This window comes from Phytophthora parasitica (assembly GCF_000247585.1).
Source record: "Phytophthora parasitica INRA-310 unplaced genomic scaffold supercont2.53, whole genome shotgun sequence".
NCBI classification, from domain to species: domain Eukaryota; phylum Oomycota; class Peronosporomycetes; order Peronosporales; family Peronosporaceae; genus Phytophthora; species Phytophthora nicotianae.
This window is the reverse complement of record NW_008649039.1, coordinates 362,443-386,774: the sequence shown is the minus strand read 5'-3', so window position 1 is coordinate 386,774 and position 24,332 is coordinate 362,443. Positions and strand designations below refer to the sequence as shown.

At 49.1% G+C, this 24,332-nt stretch overlaps 12 protein-coding genes across 12 annotated transcripts; 7 read left to right on the top strand and 5 right to left on the bottom strand.

The window, feature by feature from the left end:
- The first annotated feature begins 400 nt into the window (after positions 1 to 400).
- PPTG_16149 (hypothetical protein) lies at positions 401 to 2,504 on the top strand. Its single transcript, XM_008913495.1, has one exon. It carries the CDS (start codon positions 577 to 579, stop codon positions 1,060 to 1,062), a length of 486 nt encoding a protein of 161 aa, XP_008911743.1. The 5' UTR covers positions 401 to 576; the 3' UTR covers positions 1,063 to 2,504.
- Positions 2,505 to 3,973: 1,469 nt separating this feature from the next.
- PPTG_16148 (hypothetical protein) lies at positions 3,974 to 5,793 on the top strand. The gene has a single exon (XM_008913494.1). The coding sequence runs from the start codon at positions 4,069 to 4,071 to the stop codon at positions 5,692 to 5,694; it is 1,626 nt and encodes a 541-aa protein (XP_008911742.1). The 5' UTR covers positions 3,974 to 4,068; the 3' UTR covers positions 5,695 to 5,793.
- On the bottom strand, positions 5,779 to 7,366 carry PPTG_23840 (hypothetical protein). The gene has a single exon (XM_008913493.1). The coding sequence runs from the start codon at positions 6,995 to 6,997 to the stop codon at positions 6,446 to 6,448; it is 552 nt and encodes a 183-aa protein (XP_008911741.1). The 5' UTR covers positions 6,998 to 7,366; the 3' UTR covers positions 5,779 to 6,445.
- Positions 7,367 to 8,035: 669 nt separating this feature from the next.
- Positions 8,036 to 8,509, bottom strand: PPTG_16146 (hypothetical protein; the record flags this gene model as incomplete). Its single annotated transcript, XM_008913492.1, has 1 exon — positions 8,036 to 8,509. One exon carries the CDS (start codon positions 8,507 to 8,509, stop codon positions 8,036 to 8,038), a length of 474 nt encoding a protein of 157 aa, XP_008911740.1.
- Positions 8,510 to 8,777: 268 nt separating this feature from the next.
- PPTG_16145 (hypothetical protein) lies at positions 8,778 to 9,452 on the bottom strand (the record flags this gene model as incomplete). The annotated part of the gene is made up of 1 exon (XM_008913491.1): positions 8,778 to 9,452. One exon carries the CDS (start codon positions 9,450 to 9,452, stop codon positions 8,778 to 8,780), a length of 675 nt encoding a protein of 224 aa, XP_008911739.1.
- A 1,035-nt stretch (positions 9,453 to 10,487) lies between these two features.
- Positions 10,488 to 14,617, top strand: PPTG_16144 (hypothetical protein). The gene has a single exon (XM_008913489.1). The coding sequence runs from the start codon at positions 10,855 to 10,857 to the stop codon at positions 12,100 to 12,102; it is 1,248 nt and encodes a 415-aa protein (XP_008911737.1). The 5' UTR covers positions 10,488 to 10,854; the 3' UTR covers positions 12,103 to 14,617.
- On the bottom strand, positions 13,266 to 14,447 carry PPTG_16143 (hypothetical protein; the record flags this gene model as incomplete). Its single annotated transcript, XM_008913490.1, has 1 exon — positions 13,266 to 14,447. The coding sequence occupies one exon, from the start codon at positions 14,445 to 14,447 to the stop codon at positions 13,266 to 13,268; it is 1,182 nt and encodes a 393-aa protein (XP_008911738.1).
- On the top strand, positions 14,603 to 15,315 carry PPTG_23839 (hypothetical protein). The gene has a single exon (XM_008913488.1). It carries the CDS (start codon positions 14,750 to 14,752, stop codon positions 15,083 to 15,085), a length of 336 nt encoding a protein of 111 aa, XP_008911736.1. The 5' UTR covers positions 14,603 to 14,749; the 3' UTR covers positions 15,086 to 15,315.
- A 1,499-nt stretch (positions 15,316 to 16,814) lies between these two features.
- Positions 16,815 to 17,066, top strand: PPTG_16141 (hypothetical protein; the record flags this gene model as incomplete). The annotated part of the gene is made up of 2 exons (XM_008913487.1): positions 16,815 to 16,863; positions 16,945 to 17,066. 2 exons carry the CDS (start codon positions 16,815 to 16,817, stop codon positions 17,064 to 17,066), a joined length of 171 nt encoding a protein of 56 aa, XP_008911735.1.
- A 110-nt stretch (positions 17,067 to 17,176) lies between these two features.
- Positions 17,177 to 17,741, top strand: PPTG_23838 (hypothetical protein; the record flags this gene model as incomplete). The annotated part of the gene is made up of 2 exons (XM_008913486.1): positions 17,177 to 17,621; positions 17,698 to 17,741. 2 exons carry the CDS (start codon positions 17,177 to 17,179, stop codon positions 17,739 to 17,741), a joined length of 489 nt encoding a protein of 162 aa, XP_008911734.1.
- A 373-nt stretch (positions 17,742 to 18,114) lies between these two features.
- Positions 18,115 to 19,386, top strand: PPTG_23837 (hypothetical protein; the record flags this gene model as incomplete). Its single annotated transcript, XM_008913485.1, has 5 exons — positions 18,115 to 18,149; positions 18,211 to 18,424; positions 18,487 to 18,646; positions 18,737 to 18,954; positions 19,369 to 19,386. 5 exons carry the CDS (start codon positions 18,115 to 18,117, stop codon positions 19,384 to 19,386), a joined length of 645 nt encoding a protein of 214 aa, XP_008911733.1.
- Positions 19,387 to 19,763: 377 nt separating this feature from the next.
- On the bottom strand, positions 19,764 to 23,101 carry PPTG_16139 (hypothetical protein; the record flags this gene model as incomplete). Its single annotated transcript, XM_008913484.1, has 2 exons — positions 19,764 to 22,509; positions 22,839 to 23,101. 2 exons carry the CDS (start codon positions 23,099 to 23,101, stop codon positions 19,764 to 19,766), a joined length of 3,009 nt encoding a protein of 1,002 aa, XP_008911732.1.
- Positions 23,102 to 24,332: the final 1,231 nt, after the last annotated feature.

The window sequence follows — 24,332 nt, the reverse complement described above, 5'->3', positions numbered from 1 at the left end:
TTCATTTCATGAACTTGGTCGCGAGCCGACTGCTGGACGCTGTGCAATTCTCTTAGCCGAGGGTCACGCCGGGAACGTAGTGGGGGGGGGCCGTGTGCAGCCAAATCATTTCAAAAGCGCCTGCAACGACTATAGAACGAACTAACCTTGACAGTAAAGATGATCCCAGATTGAGCACCACTACATTCGACAAGATGGGCCCTCCACTTCCACCTTTTCGAATGTGGGACCGTGGAGGAGATCTTGCTCGATAGCGTTGGCGATTTTGATCCTGCTCCATCATATGCGCTCTGTACGATTGTAAATGACTACATTGACTTAAATAGTCAAAAACTAATTAGTGATCACTAATTAGGACTAATTAGGTCTAATTAGTCCGAGGTCCACAAAGTTGGATTTGTGCAGAAATCCTGTAGCACATGATGTGAGGCACTTCGCGTTCTACCTGACTACTTCATCGAAGACCTCAGCCAATAGAGAAAATCGCTGTTAGCACTACTCCACCTCCTCCGGACTCGAACCCTTCAATATGCCGCCAAAGGGAAGCCGACGTCTCCAATATGAATTCTTTTCAAGATGGTGGTACCGAAGGGCGATGGAAAGAAGCATCCGGACGTCTCCTGTCCACATCGCAACAAGATCTTTCGCAGTGCTCAAGTCGGCAAACATTTAAAAGTGCACATACGCTCTTGCTCCTTCTCCGCCGATATAAAGCAGAGGTATGCTCTCTCCTCACCCCCGTCGACACCCAAGAGAAAGAAGAAGCGACGATCGCTAGGGACGCCACGCTCGCCATCTAAAGCTCGCAAGACCCCGCCCAAGAGTCAGCGCTTGCACGAGTACGGCCAAGCTGAGCTTGAGCTCGACTTAGCGATGGAGTTTTACGCAACAGAGATTTCCTTTCGTGTGATTGAGGATCCTAAAATGAAGCTCCTTTTTAAGCACCTTCGGCCGGATTTCAAGTTGTCTTCTCGTTACAAGCTTGCGGGCCCCTCCTCGACGTCGCCTACGCTCGAGAAAAGCATCATGTTGTCGATGCAATCAAGAATGAGCCGTACGTGACCGTTGTTTCCGATGGGTGGGCCAACCCAAACAAGCAGAGTATCGTTAACTTTGTGACCACCTCTCCGCGGATGAGCCCAGTGTTTTGGTCCTCTGTTGGAACTGGTGACAATAAACACACAGGGGAATATATAGCCGATCGGATTGAGGAGGTTATTGACGAAATTGAGGCCCGGCGTAGTCTGTGGTGTCGTGACGGACAATGCAAAGAATTTGAAGAATGCATGGAAAGTGTTGAACGACAAGCGGCCGAATCTGACCTGCAATGGGTGTGGTGCCCACACGATAAATCTCATCATGGAGGATGTACTCGCGTTGGAGCCTGTGAAAGATGTTCTCAATTGTGCTACCTGGTTGTCGAAGTATATTCTCAGTCGATACATACTCCTGAACCACTTCGATAAAATTCAGAAGGGGTTGAGCTTTGAGTCTCGCCGCAGACTATGCTTGCCAGTTCCGACATGTTGGTATACATCCGAATCTTGCATGAAGAGTGTCCAGCGGAATAAGCATGTCATTCAACCGGTTCTATTAAGAGTGCACTGGATTCTATTTACAAACAGAAAAAACCCCGCGAAAAGCTTACCAAGACAAGGTCTTTGGTGGGCGATGCAAACTTATGGGCAAAGCTCAATGCTGTGATGTTGCTACTTCACCCTATCAACGCATCCCTGGCAGAGTTCGAGAGTGATGGTAATTTTGTTTCTGCGGTTTTCGACCAGGTCAGGCAGTTATCGCGAAACAAAGTGTACCATGACGAATTGGACAACAGCATGCACCAGCTCCGATTTCTACAAGGTGAAATTCACAATTTTATACCGTCGCGAGAGGAGTATACGCCTCCCATGAAATCGGTTATCTATTTTATCAACGACTGGATACGAAATGTTTCTCAGATGATGAACTTGACGATGCAATTGTTGACGCCGCCACAATGATTTCAGCGGACCTGGAAGAACATCAAAAGGTTTCTGCTGAGATAACGCAATTTGTGACCGACAAATTGGCTTGGAGCGAGGACAAGAAGCAGAGATACCATTCATACACACCGCTGAATTGGTGAACAACGAGACAAACCAAATACCAACTCATGCGCCCACTAGCGATGCAATTGTTTTGCATCCCCACGTCATCTGCCGCAAGTGAACGTTCGTGGTCTATTCACGGCTTTATTCACTCCAAACGAAAAAAATTGTTTGATGGCAGCACGCCTAGAAAAGCTATTCTTCGTCTACACGAATCACAATGGAGAAGATCACGTCATGTTTGATTCTTTTCCTGATGCTCCTGGGAATGAACCATCTCCAGCGGTGAGTAAATCTGCGTTGTGTACAGCCTAAGGTGGTTTGAAATCATAAATATATTTGCTACATCAACATAGAGAATATGAGAGTACGAACATGATATCATGCTAGTAAGAGGATGAGAAATCTTCAAATTGCACAATACGACGAAGTAGTTGGTCTCCTATGCGGATCCTAATTGCAAATATGCGTGCTGAAACCGCGAAGGACATGATCGTCTAGTGGCGCTGCATCAAGTCTCAGTACTTGTCACTTCGGTCAAGGAGGGAGCAGATGATGTAGTTGTCAGCTGTATTCCAGCTCGTGCGCGCGATAATGCCGTCGTCGTGGATGTCAATCTTGTAGTTGACCGTCCACGTGACATACATTCAGCCACCGGTCATCATGAGCACGAAATTTTTATGTGTGTGCCCGCAATTGCTCACCACAGTCTGCAACTTCAATCCTTCTCCACAGGTACATGGAGGCAGCAGTTGTCGTACTGATTTACTGAAGACGCAGGATAGGGTTACTTTCACCTCGACATTCGGAACCATCACGATATTGGTTAGGAGCAAATACAACCACGGCATTTGACAGTGCAGATAAAAACAAACTTGCAAAATGGTCAGAATCTAAGTAAAAATTCTTATACACACCCTCAAATTCACCTTTGTGCTGTGGAACTCCACGAAATCCTTCAACGGGACAGCTAACAGCAATGTGTAGGCTACACTGTGTAGCGCTCCGCCCGTTGACGAGCGTTTCGAGCAAAATCTCCTCGTCGAAATACTGCCTTCCACTCTATATGCTACTTCCGTGTATCCTGTACCAGGTCCACTCTTCCACACTGATGACCTTGGGCGGAAAGCCAGCAGCGAACGTAAAGCCTAACGTCTTTATCACATCCGGATGTAGAATACGAGACAAAGCTTACCGGCGTGACGCCAGGTTCGTTCGCACCGAAGGCACCGACGACGGGGCGGGCTACATCGTCTTGAGGCCCGGAAAAGACGATCGTTGGCTTCGCGCGCTTAATTACGGTACCCACTCCAGCCACGATGAGGCCACGGGAGCTTGTGGCCGTGCGTGACCAGTATCATCTCGAGAGAGGAGAGAGAGAGAGAGAGAGAGAGAGAGAGAGAGAGAGCGGCTGCGAGCTGCTCTTCGGTGTCTCCAACTCGGATAAACCCTCGTCAAACATTGGTGTCGTCAAAATGAACACAAGTGAGGAGTACGTTTCATGGCTGCACTTTATTCATACCTACACATGATCCTGTGATGGGCGTACAATTGAAGGCGAATTTTTTCCTAGCGATATTGGGCCGATGTACGGCGAGGTCCGCGATCTCCTGCTGACGAGTCTCTGAGCCGAAAATGTGGACAGGACATTAATTTTTGCGTTTCTCACATAATTTACGAAAAAAACAGGATTTTTTTTTTCAATTATCTTTATGCCCTAAATAGAGTTAATAGGATGCCTAAAACGCCTAACTTGCATAATTAGGACTAATTAGTTTTTTTAGGCGCTATGAGCATTTCACTAGGCGTGCCAGCTACGACGGGATCATTTCTTTGATTGGCTAACAGAGGCTTCGGTTTATCCAATCGCTCATTTTTATTTGTCCACGCGATTCGCACCAGTCAAAGGCTACTGTATGACTACAGCGTGCGCCGGAATGAGGAGTCCACTTCTTGTTGGCCGCACTGTTGCGAACTCACCATGACGCCGCGCTCCATGCTGCTGCTAGTGGTAACCTGCCTCTGCGTTTGGAGCTTGGCACTCGCGCAAAATGTCAACGATTCACCAGTGCTGGATGTGGAGTCCGAGGTGTATTGCGAGGCGGCCACCGATTGCCTGGCACAGGGTCTGAAGCACAATACATGCCGCGCCGGTGTCTGCGTAGATGACGCTCTGTTCCCGCTGTCGCACGAAGAAATCGCCGGGTCTATCGGCGCGTTCGTGGCCACCATCCTAGCCGCGGGATCCGGCCTTGGTGGTGGTGGGCTGCTGGTGCCGCTGTACATCATGCTTATGAGCATGTCGTCACACGAGGCGGTGCCGCTCTCGAAAGCCACGATCTTCGGCGGAGCCATTGCCAGTTTCTTGCTAAATGTACGGAAACGCCATCCCTTGGTGCGTAGCCGTCCGCTAATCGACTACGAGACAATGTTGCTTATGGAGCCCATGACGCTGGCGGGCACCATCATCGGCGTCAACATGAACGCAGTCTTCCCCGAGTGGCTCATTACTATCTGCATTGTGTGGCTGCTAACCAAGACGGCTCTACGCACATACAACAAGGGCAAAAAGATCTGGAAGGAGGAAGCGGACGCGGACAAGAAGATCGTATCGGACATTGTGGCATATTGGCGGTTGCTGCCGTACGAGTCGAACTTCAAGCAGTTCCAGGTTGTAGCACGAGCGTATCTAAAGTGGAAGGTGTACAAGTCGCCTGAGAAAGAGGAGCTTCGACTGAAGATTTTGGCAGACAAGGCCAGCAATGAGGAGGAACACAGTTCATCCAACACGACAGAGACGAGCACCGAGGATGAGACCAGCAGTGACGAGAACGAAAGCGAGTCTTTGTTGAGTTGGGGACTGCAGGACAAGAGACCAATGAAGTTTCTATCAGTAGAGGAGATCGCCAAGGCTCGACGCACTGTCCCGATGGCGGACATGGGCGTGCTGTTCTTGACGTGGATTGGTCTCGTGCTGTTCTCGATGGCGAAAGGTGGCCACGGTACACCAAGTGTCATTGGCCTGTCGTGCGGAAGCATTGGCTACTGGCTGCTGGTCATCGTCTCGTTCCCGTTTTTCATGAGCGTGACGATCTACTTTGGTATGAAGATCAGTCGGTTCCACACGATGCTACAGGCGTCTGACTACACGTATGCAAAGGGAGATATGATCTGGACGAAGTATGCTGTCATCAAGTACCCAGCGCTGTGCACCGCTGCCGGTGTAGCTGCTGGTCTCCTGGGTATTGGAGGAGGTATGGTGAAGGGTCCACTGTTGATTGAAATGGGACTGTTGCCGCAAGTGTCCTCAGCGACGTCGTCGTCCATGATCCTGTTCACGTCCTCTGCTACTACGATTCAATTCATCATCCTGGGCACGCTGTCGGTGGACCACGCGTTGTGGCATGGAACGGTCGGTTTCGTGGCCGGTCTCATTGGACAATTGGGCATGTCGTACTTGATCAAGAAGTACCGCAAGTCGGCACTGGTGATTTTCCTTGTCGCCGTCTTTATTGGAGTCAGCGGCATCGTCATGGGCGTGTTGGGCGCAGTCCGCATCTCGGAGATTGGCTTTGGAGGCTTCCGGTCGTTGTGCCTCAGCGGCTGAGATATCTTTGTCGGGCTGCTACTTGTGCAACACCTCTCGTTACATAATATAACTTAACCCCTTAACGTTTACAAACACGTCCACTTCTTGTCGCGCTAGTTTATTTGGCAACTTTTTTTTTTGCTATTTTTTTTGGTACTTCCGGTGCTCCAAACTTCCGTTTAACACAGTCGGTGGCAGCAGCCATAGTTGACGTCATCAAGATCCGTTTGCGTACATACATTTGTACAGTCGGGGCGATTGCTCACTTCTACATTGCGTGATGAGCGTTCCTCCTCCTCAGTCTTCAATTCGCTCCACGTGTACCACTACACCTTCCCACCAGCAAGATCTCTTTACCTCCGCGATGAGCGCCTTCCCGTCCATTAAGCTCATCTACTTCGCCGCCGCCGGGCGTGCCGAGGCCCAGCGTCTGGCCTTCTACATCGGCGGTGTGCCTTTCGAGGACAAGCGCATCGGCCATGCGCAATTCGCTGCCATAAAGGAGTCACTGCCCCTGGGACAACTGCCGATCCTCGAAGTGGATGGCGAGGTGTTCACCCAGTCGCACGCCATCATGCGCTTCGCCGGTCGCATGGGAGGACTCTACCCCGTTAGCGCGCCCTACCTGGCACTTAAGATCGACGAGCTGCTGCACGCCATGGGCGAGCTCGAGGAGAAGATGGGCCCGGCGTTCAGCGAGTCCGACGCGGACAAGAAGAAGGCCATGCGTGAGGAGTTGGCCACTGTCACAATCCCTCGCTACGCTGGTCTATTTGAGGCTCGCCTCGAGAAGATGAAGCAGATCCCGGTCTTCCAGTCCCAGGATGTGTTCATCCATGAAGTGGCCATCTACGCCTGGGTCAAGTCTCTGCGTGCCGGCTACATCGACCACATCCCCACTACAGTACTGGATGGCTACAAGTTGATCAATGAGACGCATGAAAAGATCGCCAATCACCCCAAGGTCAAGGAATGGTACACGCTGCAGCACAACGCACCCAAGCTTAAGCTGGTCTACATGCCCAAACCTGGCCGTGCAGAACCGATCCGTCTTGCCTTCTACATCGGAGGCGTCGAGTTCGAGGACGAACGCATCACTGTCGAAGAATTGACGAACCTCAAGCCGTCGTTGCCGTTCAACCAGCTGCCAGTGCTGGAAGTGGACGGCGAGGTTATTGCCCAGTCTTTGGCTATCCTTCGATACGCCGGCACGCTCTCGGGACTGTACCCAGTGACCGACCCGGTTGCAGCCTACCGCATTGACGAGCTGTTTGCGATCCTTGACGACATGTTCAACTACCCGCTTTGGGGTGCTTCTCATCGTGAGAAGGACACGGAGAAGCAGCTGGCTATGCGCGCGGAACTGTCCAGCGGTATGGTGCCCAAGACGCTGGAATTCCTGGAGAAACGGATTACTGCGAACAAGGGCCCCTACGCGGCTGGAGCGAACCTCACTGTGGCAGACCTCGCTATCTACGGTGTGCTGCTTGGCTTCAAGAGTGGTGTGCCTGGATTCGCCAAGACCATCGCGGACTCGTACGACAACTTGCAGCGCGTGTTCAAGCTGGTGGCGGAACACCCGAAGGTTGTGGAGTGGAACGCCGCGCACAACCAGTAAATGCTGCTGCTCTTCTTTTCGTGAATGGCTTTACGCAAATAAACGATAAAATACGATACATTTGTGAATTTTAGAAAGCCAGCGCAGCCTTCTGAAATACTTAAGTATGTTTTATCATACGATTTTCTTAAAACTAAGCAACTTCCAGCATCCAACTTTGTTGCCAGGATTTGAGAAGTTTGATGAACAAATTTAGTGCTGCGGTTCATTGTATTGGCACTTTACGCCAGCTGATATAAGCAAATGACGACAACTTGAATCATTGCAAACGAAAATACATCTTCCAGTGTCTTCCTGAAGAGCTTGGGGTGAAAGCCTGCTGTCTCTATAACTCTCATTGTGCTCGAAGTACTTGTACACAAGGTGAGCACTTCCCGTCTAGCGATTGAGACTTGGTATCTGACCTCATTCGTCTGCTTTATCATCAACAATTGAATCATCTTGTGGAAAAGGTAAACGCAAATTCACTCGCATCCAAATATTTTCTTCAGCGTAGAAAATCGTTACGTTTACTTACTGGTAGTAATGCTCACAACGAAATGACGACAACACCGCATAATGTTGCTCGGACGGTGTCCACGGTCTCAGCTTCTAAGTGAAATGTTTGGTTGGACTTGAAAATTGCTGCAACGCAAGTACCAACACATCTGGATATCCGAAGCTACCAAAACCCAGCCTTAGTTAATAGTGAAGATCCCTGAGGTTTTATCTCGGGGCCGCTTGTTCCCAATGATGGTTTCGCTACCAGGAAGGATTATGCGTTCCAAACGTACGATTTCGGCCTTGTGCGCTGGCAATTGCTGTTTTCGGTGATCCCCGCACCGCCTTTTCTAGCCGCACATACGAGTTTCTACCACGCCCCTCAGCTGTCATCGTGAGCCCAGTAGCTTTCAGTGCTCGGGTGAGCAGAGCGACGCGATACCGAGCTTGTGCAATGCCTGTAAAGTCTCGAATAATGTACATGGAGTCTGGTCCACGAAGAAAAGAAGTCAATGCCGCTGCCTCGGGAACATCGGATGGTGGGAGTTCGTATGTGAACGGCTTCGAAATATCTGCGATCTCTCCAAGCAACCAAGCCCGACGTCGGGAAGCAAGAGAGCTCAACTCAGCTTTGTGTTCTGGTAAACTCTCCCTCTTTATCAAGGCCGATAGGGCATTCACCGTCGGTGCGAGAAACCTCCCATTCATTTTCATGATAACAGTGCTATTGGCCATAAAAACTGGAAGGGTCCCACACGCAATGCATGCTTCCAAAGTCGATCCAGGTCACTCGAACAAAGCGAATGCACTCGGATTCATATTTGAATAAGACTGAGCTCTCTCAACCGCAGCTTTCGTGAGGGCTATCCGTGCGACCGAATTGTTTTCCAGTGCGTCTGCTAGAGACAAAATGAACCCCAGACGATCTGTGTATGATATTGTGTGGTGATCGATGGATCTCAAATACGACTCACCGACCTGCCCCCAACCACAATCGCAGAAGTCAATTCACGCTTTTCCTTGAGTCGAGAGAAACACGTCTTGAAAAACATTTCGATAACTGCCACGTCCCTCGAGTCAGCGATCGCCTTACAAATCGTTTTACAAAGATGTAGTGGCATTGGGTGGAATATCCGTATTCATCGTAGCCATAGCCATAGCGATACGGAGGTTCCTGTCGTTCCTGCTCAGATCTGTACTGAAGAATCTCTTTCACCTTGATCATGTCGACTCGATTGTCGGAAAGTGCCATTTCAGCAGCGGCGATGTCTCCCATTAATTTGATTATGCTATTGATGTTGGTGGATGCCGGCCATCCAACAATTGCATAACGCTCCTGAGTGGCAAGGCTGTCCTCACCGAACTGCTTCCACAACTGACTAAACGTTTCGTTCCCTGGATTCAAAAACCTAAGCTTTTCTGTCCATTTGAGAGAAGTAGTGCTACCATTACCCAACTTTTGCCCACTGAGCGAGAACCACGAAACGTTCTGTGGCACATCCGATCCATCCCACCAACCATAATACCCGGTTGGTCTATATTGAAGACCCGCAATGCATAGTTTCAGCTGCTGTTCTGAAGGTACAAGTGCATTTGCAGCTGCCAATGATTGATACCGGTCCAAGTCAGCACCCGACAGTGCGTTGGTTCCTTCCCTTCTATCTGAAAACTTCCACATGAACGAGAGAGCATGAAAGCAAATATCGAGCTTTCATTGGCATCACCCCCTCTGTTCGCTGCATTCGAGACCCCATTTTCGCCTTTAACGGCAACTCCACCTTGCACTTTTACCAACTTCTTGATACTTTCAGCAAGCTGTACTCGCTGAAGGTGATTCAAACTTTTCCCATTCAAACTGGGCATTCCTCGTGGTAGACACAGCGAATATAGCAAGCAATAGCCACTCGTTACTTTCTTCACGGAACGATACGCACCAGCAGTATACACGGCATAGTATGGAGCAAACTGAGCAGCTCCGTCCTCTTTGCCAAACTTGTATACACTCTGAATCTGCGCTCCTTCATCAACGACTAGCAGATCGCCTCCAGTACACACCGATGGTAATTGTACCAACAACCTCGCAACACAGCAGGCCCCACCTATGTCTTTTTGCCTTTCAAACTGTCCTCCTTCACCGCACAGCAACAGTTTATCCAGCACCGGACGCAGGCAATGTTCTTGAACCCCAGCTTGTCCCCACTCATTTGACACAACTTGTCGATCCCTTCCACCCACTCGGAATTTTTCACTGTCACTGTCACTTGATCTCCTGTCAACATCCACACTTTGTCACGAACTTGCTTGCCGCAATTCTCAATTTCCGTTGCATTTTCTTTTCGTATCGGAAGAGAAATGTTGCCGCAACTTTTCATCTCCAGTCCTGGTAGCCCCGGCAACATTGTAGCTGCGCCTCCAAATAAATATTTCGTTTCCGCTGACACTACTTTCCCCAAGATTTTTTCGCTCATCTCTTTGCAAATTGGTCCTTTTGGGACTAATGTGTCGTTTGCTGTACCAATGGAACTGAACGGCCAATATCGTTCCAATCGCCTCTCTCCCTCATCTTCCTCGCTGTCACTGCCACCGAAATACTCTCGTTCATGTCCATAGTTCACCGAGGCTTCGCTGTCGCTGTCGCTGATGTACCAATGCTCCCCCAGAATTTTTTTCCAAATGCAGTGTCGAGTGCAAGTTCAATTTTAATTAGCCAATCAATAATTTTAATTTATCCACTAATCGAAACAAACACGCTTATGAGAATATCTCACCGCAAGGGGTAGAGCAAGTGTACTGGCCCTTTAAGGACATCGACCCGGATGACAGCGGGTACGCACCACGAGGCGCCGCGTGTGTGAAAATCAGTGACGCGCTGGGTCGCGTTGGGGTGAACAACGCTGTATTGTATGCGTTCGGAGGCTCGGATGTCGATCTACCCGCTTTACCCGGTCTGGTAGTGCGCGACGCCCAGTGTTATCCCCCATCCCATTGTCCGAGGGTTTCGCGTCGTGTTGTTAGATATATGCACACGGGTGGAGGATAAAGACGACACACGTTGGGAGCTTACAGCAGATCAGCTTTGGATGAAGAATCCCGAGTGGAACCGCAAGATCGGGGACCTGGGGGTGGCTATCGGTGAGAAATTAGGATTCCAGGACGTCCTGCTGGACATCATTTTGTCCAAACTGGTGGTGTACGCACCAGGAGCACACATTAAGAAACAGAAGGACGGTGAGGAGCAGAAAGATGTAGTAGCAAGCTTGGTGGTACAGTTGTCATCACTACATGAGGGAGGAAACTTGGTCGTGTTTGATGACGAAGATACTACACAGAAGTACAGATTTGATTTCGGCAAGTCGACCAGGAAAGCAGCGTTCAACCCTAGCTATGCAGTGTATGTGGCGGGGGCAGAGTATGAACTGGAAGAGGTGCAGAAAGGATATCGCGTGGTACTGGAATACTCGATACGGTTGCCGAGTGGTGAGACTGTGGCACCAGTGAACCAGTCGAGGAGGTTTTTGCAAAGAGAATTGAAGGAGGCTATCGAGGATTTTGGCCAAACGAATGGAACGTTTGCACTATTGTTGGCGAACGACAATGGTCCAGATGAACGCTTTGAAATGGAAGGGTCCCAGCGAATGATTGGGGTTGATAGAGCACGATTCCAAGCTCTGCAGAAGGCAAATAGTTTTGTTTCTGATGATAAGAAGGTGAAGTTTTATATTGCCAGAATTGAACACACGGCCAAAGTTGTGAAGGACCTAGGCGGCGATGATAACAGTGCATTGTACCGCAGTTACCCGCGGATACCCCTTAGGGGAATCGGTGCAGAAGAATCCCGTTGGAAACTTCGACGGAGATCTGAGTCTGTTATGTGGTTTACGACGATAGGTAAAATGCTGCAACAGCGGGACTTGGAATACCCAAATGACACGCTTGGCTGGACGAGCACGATGAACTTCTTGAATCCCGATCGAACATCGTCCCGTTCAACGTGGGGTAAGTACGTAAGTCGCGACGAATTAGTCGTGGTAACAACGATTAAGTACAAGGCGTATGCTGTTGTGGGGTGGCATTTTGCACATGACCTAAGGAATACCGCCCACCTTTTTGGCGAGGATGCCGCTTTATCATTGATCATAACTGACAAGCACGTGAATGCATCAAAAATGCGATCTTTCCTGAATATTGCAACCGGAAATGAGGAGAATGATGGCGACCAAAACGACAGCATTTCACCCTTACACGACGTTTTGCCAACGTATGTGCAAGGCAGTTGCTGCAGCTGGGGATGTGGAGTTGGTGTGGCTATTTTTTATCCGATTCTTTGAAAAATTGAAGAAGAAGGAATTGCTAGCTCCATCACTATATATGATAGCTTTCCTAATCGAGAACTTTGGTTGGAATATGGTGTGTACACCACTGAAAAACGTTATGAATCGAATGTCGCCGCAGGATGCCATGGCTTTAGCTCTCCATTTAACAAAAGCTTGTGATGCTCAGACGGCTCTGATGACGATAGCAGTTGAGAAGGCGCAACTTGTCCCTGAAGTCCTTATAGCTTCGTCAAAGCAACAGGATTACTGTGGATATTAGCAGCAAGCTGCCAGAACGACCTATTTACGAAGGTCGCAACCATGCTTCAGAACATGAATTCGAGCGTTCTTGGCCCTATTATATCAGACGTAGCAGCGTATGTGCAAGCACATTCTCCATGGGAACAACGTGTGGTGTTGGCATCGTTGGTAATTGTTCGGCGTCGGTGGTTGGAAGCCGAGATCGCACGTCTCAACAAGGACTTCACTTTGCAGATACCAAGCGTACGTTTCTCCACACAATCTCGAACTGAAACATTTTTTTCGTGAAGAAAGAAATTCGTTTGTGATAACCGACTTTGCGGACATTTCTGCGGCGCTTAGATTCGTTCAGGAAAACCTTCCACACTCAACTGAGTCGAGCTCTGTTGCCCATTGACTTTGGAAGCTCACAGGTCGATACGAGAGCAATTGTAATTGTCAACAATACCCGTGAGCAGTACGAGAGCTCCAGAAGGCAGCTACATAGAAGAATATAACGCGGAGATCAACCTTCTACTGGCTTGGATTTGGAGCAATGTCCACTCAGTCAGCGATTGGTTAAGCACTGCCTATCATGGAAACGGACAATGCTCATTGCGAAAGTTCAAGACAGTGGCTAGAAGGTCTGCCATAATACCTTGGCACTTTTACCTACTTTCCAGGTGATCAGTACTAAGTGTGAGGGAAAACGAGGGTCGTGAACACGAAAACGTGAATGGCGTTAACGTGTCGAAACATCAGTATTTCATTCATCTTTGAAACTGGGGTGGACCCCAAGGATTTGTATTGCAAGGTCGTTCGAGACACCAAGTCAGCGCAAGCACGGGCTGATCGGGAGTGAATTGTTATCAATAATTCATTTCCGCCAGTTGTGACCGACGCATTCTTTTCTGGTATCCTATCACCTGATTTCATTCTCAGTGCTTCATAAAACCCCATTCACGCGCTTTTGGATGATTGGCGACAGCTTCATAAATGCCGAGCAACATCTTGTACGGCGCAACTACAGACACTGGAACACCAAGAATGCGTCCGCTTTGAAACGTCCATAGCAACGAGTAAATAGCAAGGTCCGCAACGGTGAGTCTGGCACACACAGAATAGCGTTCATTCCACTTCGACGTTCGCTGCTCGAGGAAGTTCAATGTCTTGGGGAGAGTTTCTTTCGCCAGAATTGTTCGCAACCGCATCTGCTCCACCGAGTCCGTTTCAAAGTACGACGCGTTCCAAGTGTAGGAGCTATAAAATTCATCGATTACGGAAAACAACTCGTCGATCCGGAAAACCTCCTTGCTATTACTGGGCGAGTAGAGTCCCCCGAGTGTGCCAACATAGCGGAGAATTCCTAGGGCCTGTGAGACGACCTCTCCATCGACTTGAAGCACCGGTAGCTGGTTAAACGGCAGCGTCGAGCGTCTTTTGTTTAGCTCTTCCACATCAATGCGCTCGTCCTCAAAAGGAATCCCAGAGATAAACAGAGCCAAACGAATTGGCTCAGCACGTCCAGGAAACGGAAAATAAGTGAGCTTCAGCTTCGGGTACATTTTTGAATCTTGTGTGCTCAGGTGCTTCACTCTTGGGTGATTCTCCACCTTCGACGCCGCTGCGAAGATACACTTATGCTTGTCAACCTCAACATCGAGTTCCGTCTTCCTAATTGACTTGACCCAGCAGTACAAAGCGATCTCATGGAGAAACACGTTATCATTCAAAACCTTAAACGCGGGAATCCCTCCCAGACGCTGAAGTCGTGCCTCGATTGACGAAGCGTAACGCAAGATGTTGGTCGTCTCTAATTCGCTTGAGGTGTTTGTTTTAGCTCGTGCTTCGTTCAGAACGTGAAGAATTTCATCGACATGGAGAGCCATGACGGGGGAGCTGACTGGATATAGGCCACTCAGACGTCCCGCAAGACGAATCATAGCATCAAAATGCGTAAAAGATGTTCCATTCACGTGTAACTCTGCGTACTGCCCCTCCGCAACATCAGTTGGTGATAAAGACCTTTCTTCGAAGACAATACCGCCGATGCAGAGCGCCAGACGCACGGGGTGAAGTCCAGCAGGGGCGACAAGGTGGACGTATCCGGTGTTGCGCATGGTCGCGGTGGAACGGAAATGCAGCAAATCTCTAAAGATTATTTGTGCCTACAGCAAAATTGACAATTGCTGCAGTAAAGTAGACAATTGCTGTGGTAATCTCTGGAAGAGCCAGACGCAACTTGCTTCATCCCAAACGAGACAGCAGTACATGCAAAAAAAAAAAAAAATTGCGCGAGCGTATCAGATCCTAAGAAGCTACAAGCCTGCAACGAAGTACATGTATCAATCTCGTTTGAAAGAGATTTGCTCTTTCGAATTCCTCGTCTCCCCCCGCTCACGCGTGAGTTGCATTCCACTCGATGGCTTTCGGGTGCTTTTTCACCTGGTCGAAAACACGTAGCAAATTCTTGTACGGGTCGGAGATGTTTGTAGGGATGCCAGGTTTGCCAGCTTTCAGGAGGAGGATCAACGCGTACAAAGCCAAGTCAGCCACCGTCAACGCCGATCCCGTGGCGTATTGTCCCTTGAATGCATCGACACGCTTCTCTAGGAAGTCGAGTGTCTTCGGGATAAGATCGTTTGACAAGTTCTTGCGCATCATTTGCTGCTTATCCGGGCTTCTCTCTCTGACAGTCGCGCGCCACTCGGGGTTGTTAAACATTTCATCGATCAAAACGAAGATTTCATCCACATGAGAAGCAGCGAGCAGGTCCGTTGGATAGAGGCCAGTGAGGCTGCCCACATAACGCAGAATAGCCAACGACTGCGATACGGGCTCGCCATCGACTTCCAGTACAGGTAGCTGGTTGAAAGGCAGCTCGGACTTGACCTTCTCGTACTCATCAAACGAGAGTCTCACGTCCTCAAAATCAATCCCGCCGATGAAGAATGCGAGGCGAATGGGCTCAGCTCGACCCGCGACTGGGAAGTAGGTCAGCTTCAGCTTGGTTGGTGGGCGATGAGGCAGGCTGTACCATTCTTTGACTTTTTGGTTCGCAGCAACTTTGTCAAACGTAATGTTGTGGAACTTGTAGCCATCCAGAATCGTAGTCGGGATGTGGTCCATGAAACCCTCTTTAAAGGCTTTCATCCACGTGAAGAGAGCGATCTCGTGCACGTACACAACGTCCGACTGGAAGGTTGGCAATTTGTGCATCTTCTCGAGACGAGCTTCAATGCAAGCTGCGTAGTGTGGGATCGTGATCTTTGCCAGCTCTTCACGCATCGCCTTCTTCTTGTCCTCGTCCTTTTCTTGAAAAGAGGGAAACATTTGCTCTGCCATCTCGCATAACGCATGTAGCATCTCGTCGACTTTGAGCGCCGCAAAGGGGGAACTAGTTGGGTAGAGGCCACCGAGACGTCCGACGTATCGTAAGATAGCGTCAGTCTGCGTTAGCACTTGCCCATCCACCTCCAACACCGGAACTTGGCCTAACGGGAATGAGCTCTTGAGAGCGCCGAATTCCTCACGACTCAGACGTTTGTCTTCGAAAGGGATACCGCCAATGTAAAGCGCCAGTCGGACGTGCTCGGCACGGCCTCCGAAGTTGAAATATGTGAGCTTGATCGACGAGAACGCCGCCATTTGGGAAGTGTGTTGGGACTTGAGCTGGACAGCAGAAAATTGAGAGTGACGAGCTGGTTGCAAGAAATGATGATGACGCAAATCAGCGGCAAGAGTCGTTCCTGGAAAGGTATAGTTCAACGAGTGCACCGAATGTTGGTCAAACGATTACGTCATTTCACCACCAGAACAGTCCATCAGTCAACATCTTCGCAGTCAGTAAAAGACACTGCACGTTGGACCTTGAAGGCTCTTCATGTAGGACCTTACGAAAAGCGAACTAGCTTCTTGTGCCCAATATTCGTGGCCCTGATTAATCTGCGGTTCATCGTCGCGCTCAAGGAATCACTTCTTGTACAGCAAAAAAAAAGCTATTGTGGATTTCGTAACGGTTGTAAGAACCACGACGCGTTAAAATGGTTTGAATCGCCGATCTGCAATGGTATTCATTTTTGAACATCGCAATCCGGCTGGAATCTTGGTTTTCAGCTTCCCCCCCCCCCCCCCCAAAAAAAAAAAAAAATTCCATCACCGACACAGTTTTCTCTCACGCCGGTGGCTTCGATGCTGGTCGAGTGGTGGTGCCAGCCAGCTTCAAACGCTGGGGCTGAAAAGCTCCGACTTTTCACTTGCTTGAGATGCGCTTACAATCGGAGTAGGTACTACAGTACAACTTCGTTATAACACGACAACAAACCGATCACAGCAACACAAGGCGTGCTTGTGTTGCTGGGTAATTTATCGTAATATATTTTACTCAGAAAATCTCAATAGCAAAAAAGAAGAAAATTCACAAGATCTTTTTTCTGCTAAGTTCGAAGCACATTAAGTACGAAGCGTACTGGCATCTCGTATCGGCGATGACGAAGCAGGGCGCGCGCGAACCAGCGCGCCCAGCGCAATCTACAGGTAGACTAAAGCCGCCAAAAGGACCGGCGACGTTCTACCAACACCTGCACTAACTTATGATGCTGTGGTTTGTCTGTATAGGTCACTGGTTACGCGAGAGGAAGCCTGTGGACTACGTTCGATCTGTTCACGGATTTACCCGTGACCCTTCCAGCGATGAAGACTACGTTGATGACCCATTTGCGACGACAGACGGCAAATGAAGAGGCCGACATAGAGAGCCTCGAGGGAGAAGACAACGACGAGGTGATTGCTGACGCCGCCGTGCCTGTGGACAATAAGGAAGCGGCTCTGGGCGAGAACAGACGTGAATATGGCGGAGAATGACGTGGATGTAGAGGCCAAGGACGCGCCAGCGGCTGTGGCGGACTTGGGAAGTGGTGACGCAGCATTGGGTACGAGAGATGACGTTGGCACGACTACCGCCGCGACCAGCACGAGTGGAGTGAGGACTCAACGGCAAATATCTATATTGAGTTGTTTATTTTATAGTTTGTCTTCTTTTGTAGTGACTGAGCAGTGCGTGGACGCGGGCAAGAAGGACGCGAGTACTAGTGCTGCAACCACGGTGAAGGACGACGCGCCAATGTCGGTGGCGGACGACGGCAACGATACTGCGGATCCGGCGACACGCGTATCAAATGTGGACGAAGGTGACGCGAATGTGGAAGATGGTGACGCGGTTGCGGACTCGAATGTGGACGAGGGTCACGATGAAAATGCACTGAATGAGGATGGTGATACGGCTAGCGGTGTGGGTATGTTACGTTATTATGTTGCTGAATAATTTAATTATGTTACTTACTGTGTTGCTTGTTTTTGATTTCACTGGAGATTTTATCCGTGGGTCACTTTCGCGCCGATCGGACCGATGCTGAGCAAGAGCGTGATAAACGGAAGAAGCGACCTGAGTCGAGGCGTAGAAGACACGCCCCGGATGAAGAAGCTGGAGAAAACATCGAGGATGGACGTCCGTCTACATGTGCTTGGGTCGACCTCACAAACTGCGTTAGTACTGCGAAAATGGTGAAGGATCTCTGAGAGCGACGGCGAACAAAAACGTTCGAAGCTGGTGAAGAGATAGTGAAGGCGCGACATGGCGTCGTTAACGTCAAGCCAGGTTTGCTGAAGAAGTCGTTCAAGAGCTGGGAAGAGTTTGAGCAAGTGCTTCTCCTTTACGGGGCCAAGCACTTCCTCCATTTCCACGTCCGGAGCTCCGATACCCGAGCCAGGAACAACAGGTCTGAAGTTATGGTGGTGGAGAAAGAGATGAATGTTACTAACATGTTAACGGCTAATATGTTGCTCTCTATGATGCTCTCTATGTTGCTCGTTTTGTTGTACTAGCCGTGCTAACGCAACCCACATACCAGAGCGCTTTTCGCACAGCTTCAAGCGTGTGTGGTGCACACATGGCTCAACGCAATCCTCCCGCGGCGAGGGTCTCCGCATTTGTGCATTGAGGTACACTGGATGTAAGGCGAGCTTCCTGGTACGGTGTGTCGAGATTGTCAAACAGGGTATTGCTGCATGGGAGGTGCAAGTGGACTCGGACACTGAGGTAAGATGAGTTATTTCTCGATTGTTGCAAAACTAACTTCTCGTTTGTATTCATAAATTCAGATATCTACGCACAACCACGAAACAAACAAGCTCATTTTCGACTCGTATCGTGGAGCAAAGTCCATCTCGATTCCGGCCCAGGTTCGCCGAGAGCTTGGGCTCTTGACGGATATGAAGACGAGAACTTCGGATATCAACCGATATCTGTCGAAGCAGCTTGGTGGGTCCCAGAGATGAGTGTTTTTGCCGTTGTTGTTTTTGCTTTCACACTTTCTAATTTATTAAGCACTTATTCTTATAAATGGTACAGATATAGTTTTATCTCTCCAGCAAACAAGAAATATTCTTAAGCAAGTACTAGGAAGTACGACACTTGCGAGGACGGACACAATTTTGGATGGGTTTGCGGATGGAGATGCTGGCAGCTTGGTTGTAAGTGTGTGTGCCAGCCTCCACATCATCTCCTCCCTTAAGTTGCTTAACAACTTCGGCAAGTTCCGTTCTCAATGTATTACGATGGTGGGGACGGTTAGTAAAAGGCAGCCCCGTCGGCAGGCTCAGCGAGTAATCCAGCATCAAACAGTACCCACTCGTAACTTCCTCCATTGTATAGGACGATCCGGCATGGCACACCACATATTGCGGCTTGAACGCAGCGTTGCCAGAAGCTGTAGTGTCCAGCGAAAGTAAAGACACGGTTGGGGGAGCCGGCGGAGTTCCCAGGAAGTTTGGCCTAGTGTATTTGCAGGTAAATAGCAAAGTGAATAACTATTGTAGTCTACATGGTCCTAATTGCCTTGGCCCCAATGGTTGGACGCGAGCCATATCAACACAGGACGCGTAACGGAGTATCTTGTCATTTTGAGTGTCGATATGCCGTATATAGCATTGTCGATACTCTGGATACTGTTCAGGATTTGATTCCCCAACTACAACATGTAGGTGGAGCTGGCTGGCTAAGTACATACATGCGTAGCCTGCACTACACTGCCCCTCCAAGCCAGCTCCGCATAGAGGTAGAGTTGTCACCAATAGTGATCAGAATTGTCATTGTGACGTCACTGTTCAATAATTATGACGTGGTTGGGTACGACTGATAATAATGCACGTTTCTGTAACGTAATTTCAGTGGTCGTTGATTGGAATGTCCCGGCCATAACTATAACTAGTGCAACCAGTTGAAGTTGATTTGAAATAATTCATATTGACACTAATATTGATTAGAATCAATTCGGAGTTGTTTCAAATGGTAGATATAGATCACCACTATATGTTAGTGTGCAATATATGAAGATTGGCAAAAATTTGTTTGTTTTGACAAAAGTATGCGGAACTGCTTATTGAAATTTGGACTGATAGTCTTTCCAATACGTAGGCAACTTACTACCCTGCTTCTGAATGCACTGATTCAGTAGAACGTGGACTTCTTTGGCCAGAGATGTCAGCAGTTCCCAGGAGTCTTCTACGGACTCCAAGCCTTTCCAGTTAACTAAAACCTCATAGTCCTTGATAGACTTGTTCCATCGATGCTTTTTCAGCTCATTGATGGCCAGGATGATGCCCTGGGAGGCCACGTGTTCGAGAATTTCCTCGGTTACGTTCAGATTTTTGTCTGCGTAGAACTTTAGACGTGATTCGTGAACATCTAGCTCACACCCTGTCACTAAGTGACGGATTCGGAAGGAATGCACGTCAGCTCGGACCACTCTGTATGGTCCTTGCCACGTTACTAGTAGCTTGTTCCTTTTCTTTTCGTCCACGCGTGAGCGTAAAACGTAGTCGCCTACGTCAAAGTTGACAACATTGTCACCTCGATCTTTCTTTTTGTTGAGTAGACGTTGCTTCAAACGCTGGTCTACAATAGGTTGGTGCATTGTGCACAGGCTCTGCCTTAGCTGAGCCAAATGTTTGTCAATTGCATCCGAATTCTTCGGCACAATGACTAGCTTTTTGCTACCGGGGTGGTAGAACTCTGCCAGAGGCGATGGACACTGCAATCCAGTGAAGAGTTCTACGGGTGCTCGGTTGCCGAGCGAAGGTAGTGCAGTGTGGTTCAAGCTGGCTTGAACCAAAGGTACTAGATATTCCCAGTCCTTTGTAGAAACTTTGTATTCTAGCGTCATCACCCGTAGCACTTGGAGGATGTCGCGGTTGACGCGCTCCACTGACCCGTTTATCCAGGGGCAGTATGCTAGAATAAAGTTTTGTTGACTCTTCAGTCGCTTTGAAAGCTCAGCTACCACTTCGTTCTTGAAGTGGCTGCCGTTACCACTTACCCACACTGGTGGAGCTCCAAATCGACTGTGCCAGTCGAGGATGGCAGCGGTGGCAACAGCACTGTCAGCTGCATCGCACACCACGAGCTCACAGAAGTGAGTGGCGTGGTCCTTGAGGACGAGCAAGTACTTGCTGTCTCCGATGAATTCGCCAGGTGATAGGAAGTCCCAATGCAATACTCCGTTTCTTTCATTGCACTCGATAGTTTCACCCCACGGTCGACGTATCATTTTGCCACCCTTCACATGAGGGCGCAATAGGCACGTCGACACATATGTGTGCACGACGCCCCGAATGTCGGGGATATGAAACAGTCGACGCAGGTGGTTCACCATCGCCTGCTCGCCACGGTGGCCCTGGGCTCCGCAGTGGGCGATTACACACAGCCGCTGGGTGAGGTCCACCCACGCCCTTGGGATCCAGATTCTCTTATTCACCCTCAGCACGTCGTCTGCACCTCGTACTGCGCCTGCGATTGGTTGATGCTGCTGTTGTGTCTCCTTGAACTCGTTCAGAGTCGGCCACGTGAAGTTCTCCTCGTCCAGGGGCCTAAGCGCTTGTTTCACTTCTGTAGTAGTCACTGTTCTCTGCTTTTTCGCCTTCTTGCTAGTGAAACGCTTCAACCTCACTGTAGTAGTTGGCTGGCTAGCCCATCTGGACAGCTTGTCGGCACAATACGGCAGTTCCATCACTTCATTTAAAATGACAGTTTTTTCTTCGTTGGGGATACATTCACGAAGACGTTTTAGGCGTGCCACCTCTCTTTTTGATTTTTCACCACGTTGAGCTCGCAATTTCTTACGAATCTCTGCCGTTTTGCTGTCCGTAGCCGTGGGGCATTCGGACAGCCAATGGACATCACCGCAGTGAGGGCAGGGGGTCGGAGGCACTTTCGGACGGTCAGTGGCCTTGGTAACTGGCTGTGAGCCAGTAGTACTCGTCACATCCGCTAGCCTCGGTTTCTTGATAGGTTTCTTGCTGCCTGTACGCACGGATGCACGATCAGGTTCACGATCTCCTCGGTCACGATCACGCTTGGCGCGTCGTTGGTTTTGAAAAGCCTTCTCATGGTCGAGTGCCTTCTCAAGGATCAGTTCGTGAAGTATGACCTCGTCCTCTCGTGCCTTTCGCACTTGGAAACGCGCTGTCCGGTCCACCTCTTCTCTCAGAGCCTTAGGCTCAAGCGACTTTATCAGAATGGAGCACAACTGCTTTGTCCCATCAGGACCAGTGAAGAAAATATTCCATTCGTGATCTTCAATTATTTCGCGACAGATTTTGAAATATTGAATCACTCGTTCGTGAACATCACTTTCACTTAAGTCCATGTGCAGGTTTTCGGCCATTTCTAGGTCGATATCGGGCGCACTGTTGTTTTTCACTGAGGAAATGATTTTCTCAATTTCCTCCAGTATGGTGGAGCCGGTGACATCATCGATGGATACTTTCCATCGGAGACGGCACCACTCTCGAAGAAGTCCTTCGTCAAAGGTGTTCTTGATCGAGACGATCAGATCATCCGTATCGCCCTTGGCACGATTGCGGATGGTGTCCTCGTACTCCCGCCGCTCCTTACGCCACTTCACCAACGCCGCATGGGACGTCTTGGTGATCCGCGGTGGGACGATAGGCGCGAAAATGGGAGCTGGCCCTCTTTCAGCCTCGCCGTCAGCTAGGACCGAGCTCTGAGCTCTAGTCTTGGTCATGTCTTGATTAAGCAGGAGATCTGCTAAAGAATTACTTGTAGTGTCCAGCGAAAGTAAAGACACGGTTGGGGGAGCCGGCGGAGCTCCCAGGAAGTTTGGTCTAGTGTATTTGCAGGTAAATAGCAAAGTGAATAACTATTGTAGTCTACATGGTCCTAATTGCCTTGGCCCCAATGGTTGGACGCGAGCCATGTCAACACAGGACGCGTAACGGTGTGTCTTGTCATTTTGAGTGTCGATATGCCGTATATAGCATTGTCTATACTCTGGATACTGTTCAGGATTTGATTCCCCAACTACAACATGTAGGTGGAGCTGGCTGGCTAAGTACATACATGCGTAGCCTGCACTACAGAAGCTTTGCCCATATTATGGTGTTAATCTCTTGGTGTTTCCGCGTCGTATACCACATAGTCACCTCCAACGTACTCAGACGGCAACGTCACCACCAACGTCGCCATGGAGCGACTGATGTTCGTGGCTCGCTGCTTATCGAGCCTCCCTCTAGCACCCACCACTATCACTGTGGACAATACCGGCTGCATCTCTGTGTCGTCGATCCCGAGCCTTTTTGAGCTCAACTCAGCCAGTGTCTGAACAACCGTAGCCCACGCAGGGTTGTTCATCTTAATAAGGTGGGGGAAGAGAACCCAGACGTTCTCCTGTTCCTCCATTCCTTGTTTCACCAGCATATCGGCGATCTCTTGGCATAACGAGAGGGGCACAGTGCCCACACCCTCGACAGTGAGGCCTGGTACGTCTGAGAGAACGGATGCGGCGTCCGCAAAGGTAGTATTTCCATAAACCCTAAACCCTAAACATAAACCTAAACCTAAACCTAAAACTAAACCCTATGTGCGACCCCTAACCGCACATCGAATTTCTAGCGTGCATTTGAAAAAAATGTAATTTATCTCGACAAAATCGCGAACTATCCCGACTGGTAGAGAACTAGCTGGCAACCTCCGAGCGTAATATATTTCCACTGTAATATTTATATACATTCCATATATGTTTTCCACGAGTACAGTCGTTGTCACGGTGACTGTAGCGAGTACATGACATATAGTCGCTATTTGGAAGCTGCTACACGCGTCGTCCTTTTGGAGCACCAACGTGCAATCACATCCACTCGAATAGAGTATATATAACGCACGTAGCTTTTATGCATCATATACAATGTCATTTATTGTTCTGCTGCGCGCTGGTATGTGAGTGTGTGTATATATATATATATATATATGTAGCTAATCATAGACGATTGTACCATGGTCCTTTTATGAACAAATGTCGCATAAATGTGTGCTCTACAGAGTAGTTCACTGATCCGTCGGGGAACTTGGCCGCGTGAAACGAGTCTGTCGGTAGGTCTCCCGATGGAGTAGAATGGCCACGAGTCCTCCAGTACTACTGGGTTGGTGGGCGGGTGCATACTGCCGTAGCTTCAGTTGTCTACCAAACAGAGTGAATGTTTTCCTTTGGCTGCAGATTGGAGAATGAGCCACAAAAGATATGTTTAAGTTGCAGTTGCGCACGTCACATGTTTTTGTTGTGTCACTACATCACCATAGTGAAACTCACATTAAAGTTGTTGTGACTCAAGCACTGGGCATCGTGTCGGTGTTCCCATTCGAGCCGTAAGTCGTGAAATATGGTGCTCGTTGTAACGGGGTTACACGCAAGTGGCTACATGTAGCCACTAATGCCGTGCTGCGCCCGGGAAGCTCTGGATATTTGGATACTCAATATTTAATATTTAATAATATAATATTTGTCAATAGGAAGAAACTGAAGCGCGAATAAGGATGGCCCCCCACTTCGCCAGCGACAATTGGACTTTTTTACTTTTCTTAGTTGAGAATTTGATGGTTGCCGTCTCTAAATCAATTTCAAACGTATCGCAGTGTTAATTTCGTATTGAGT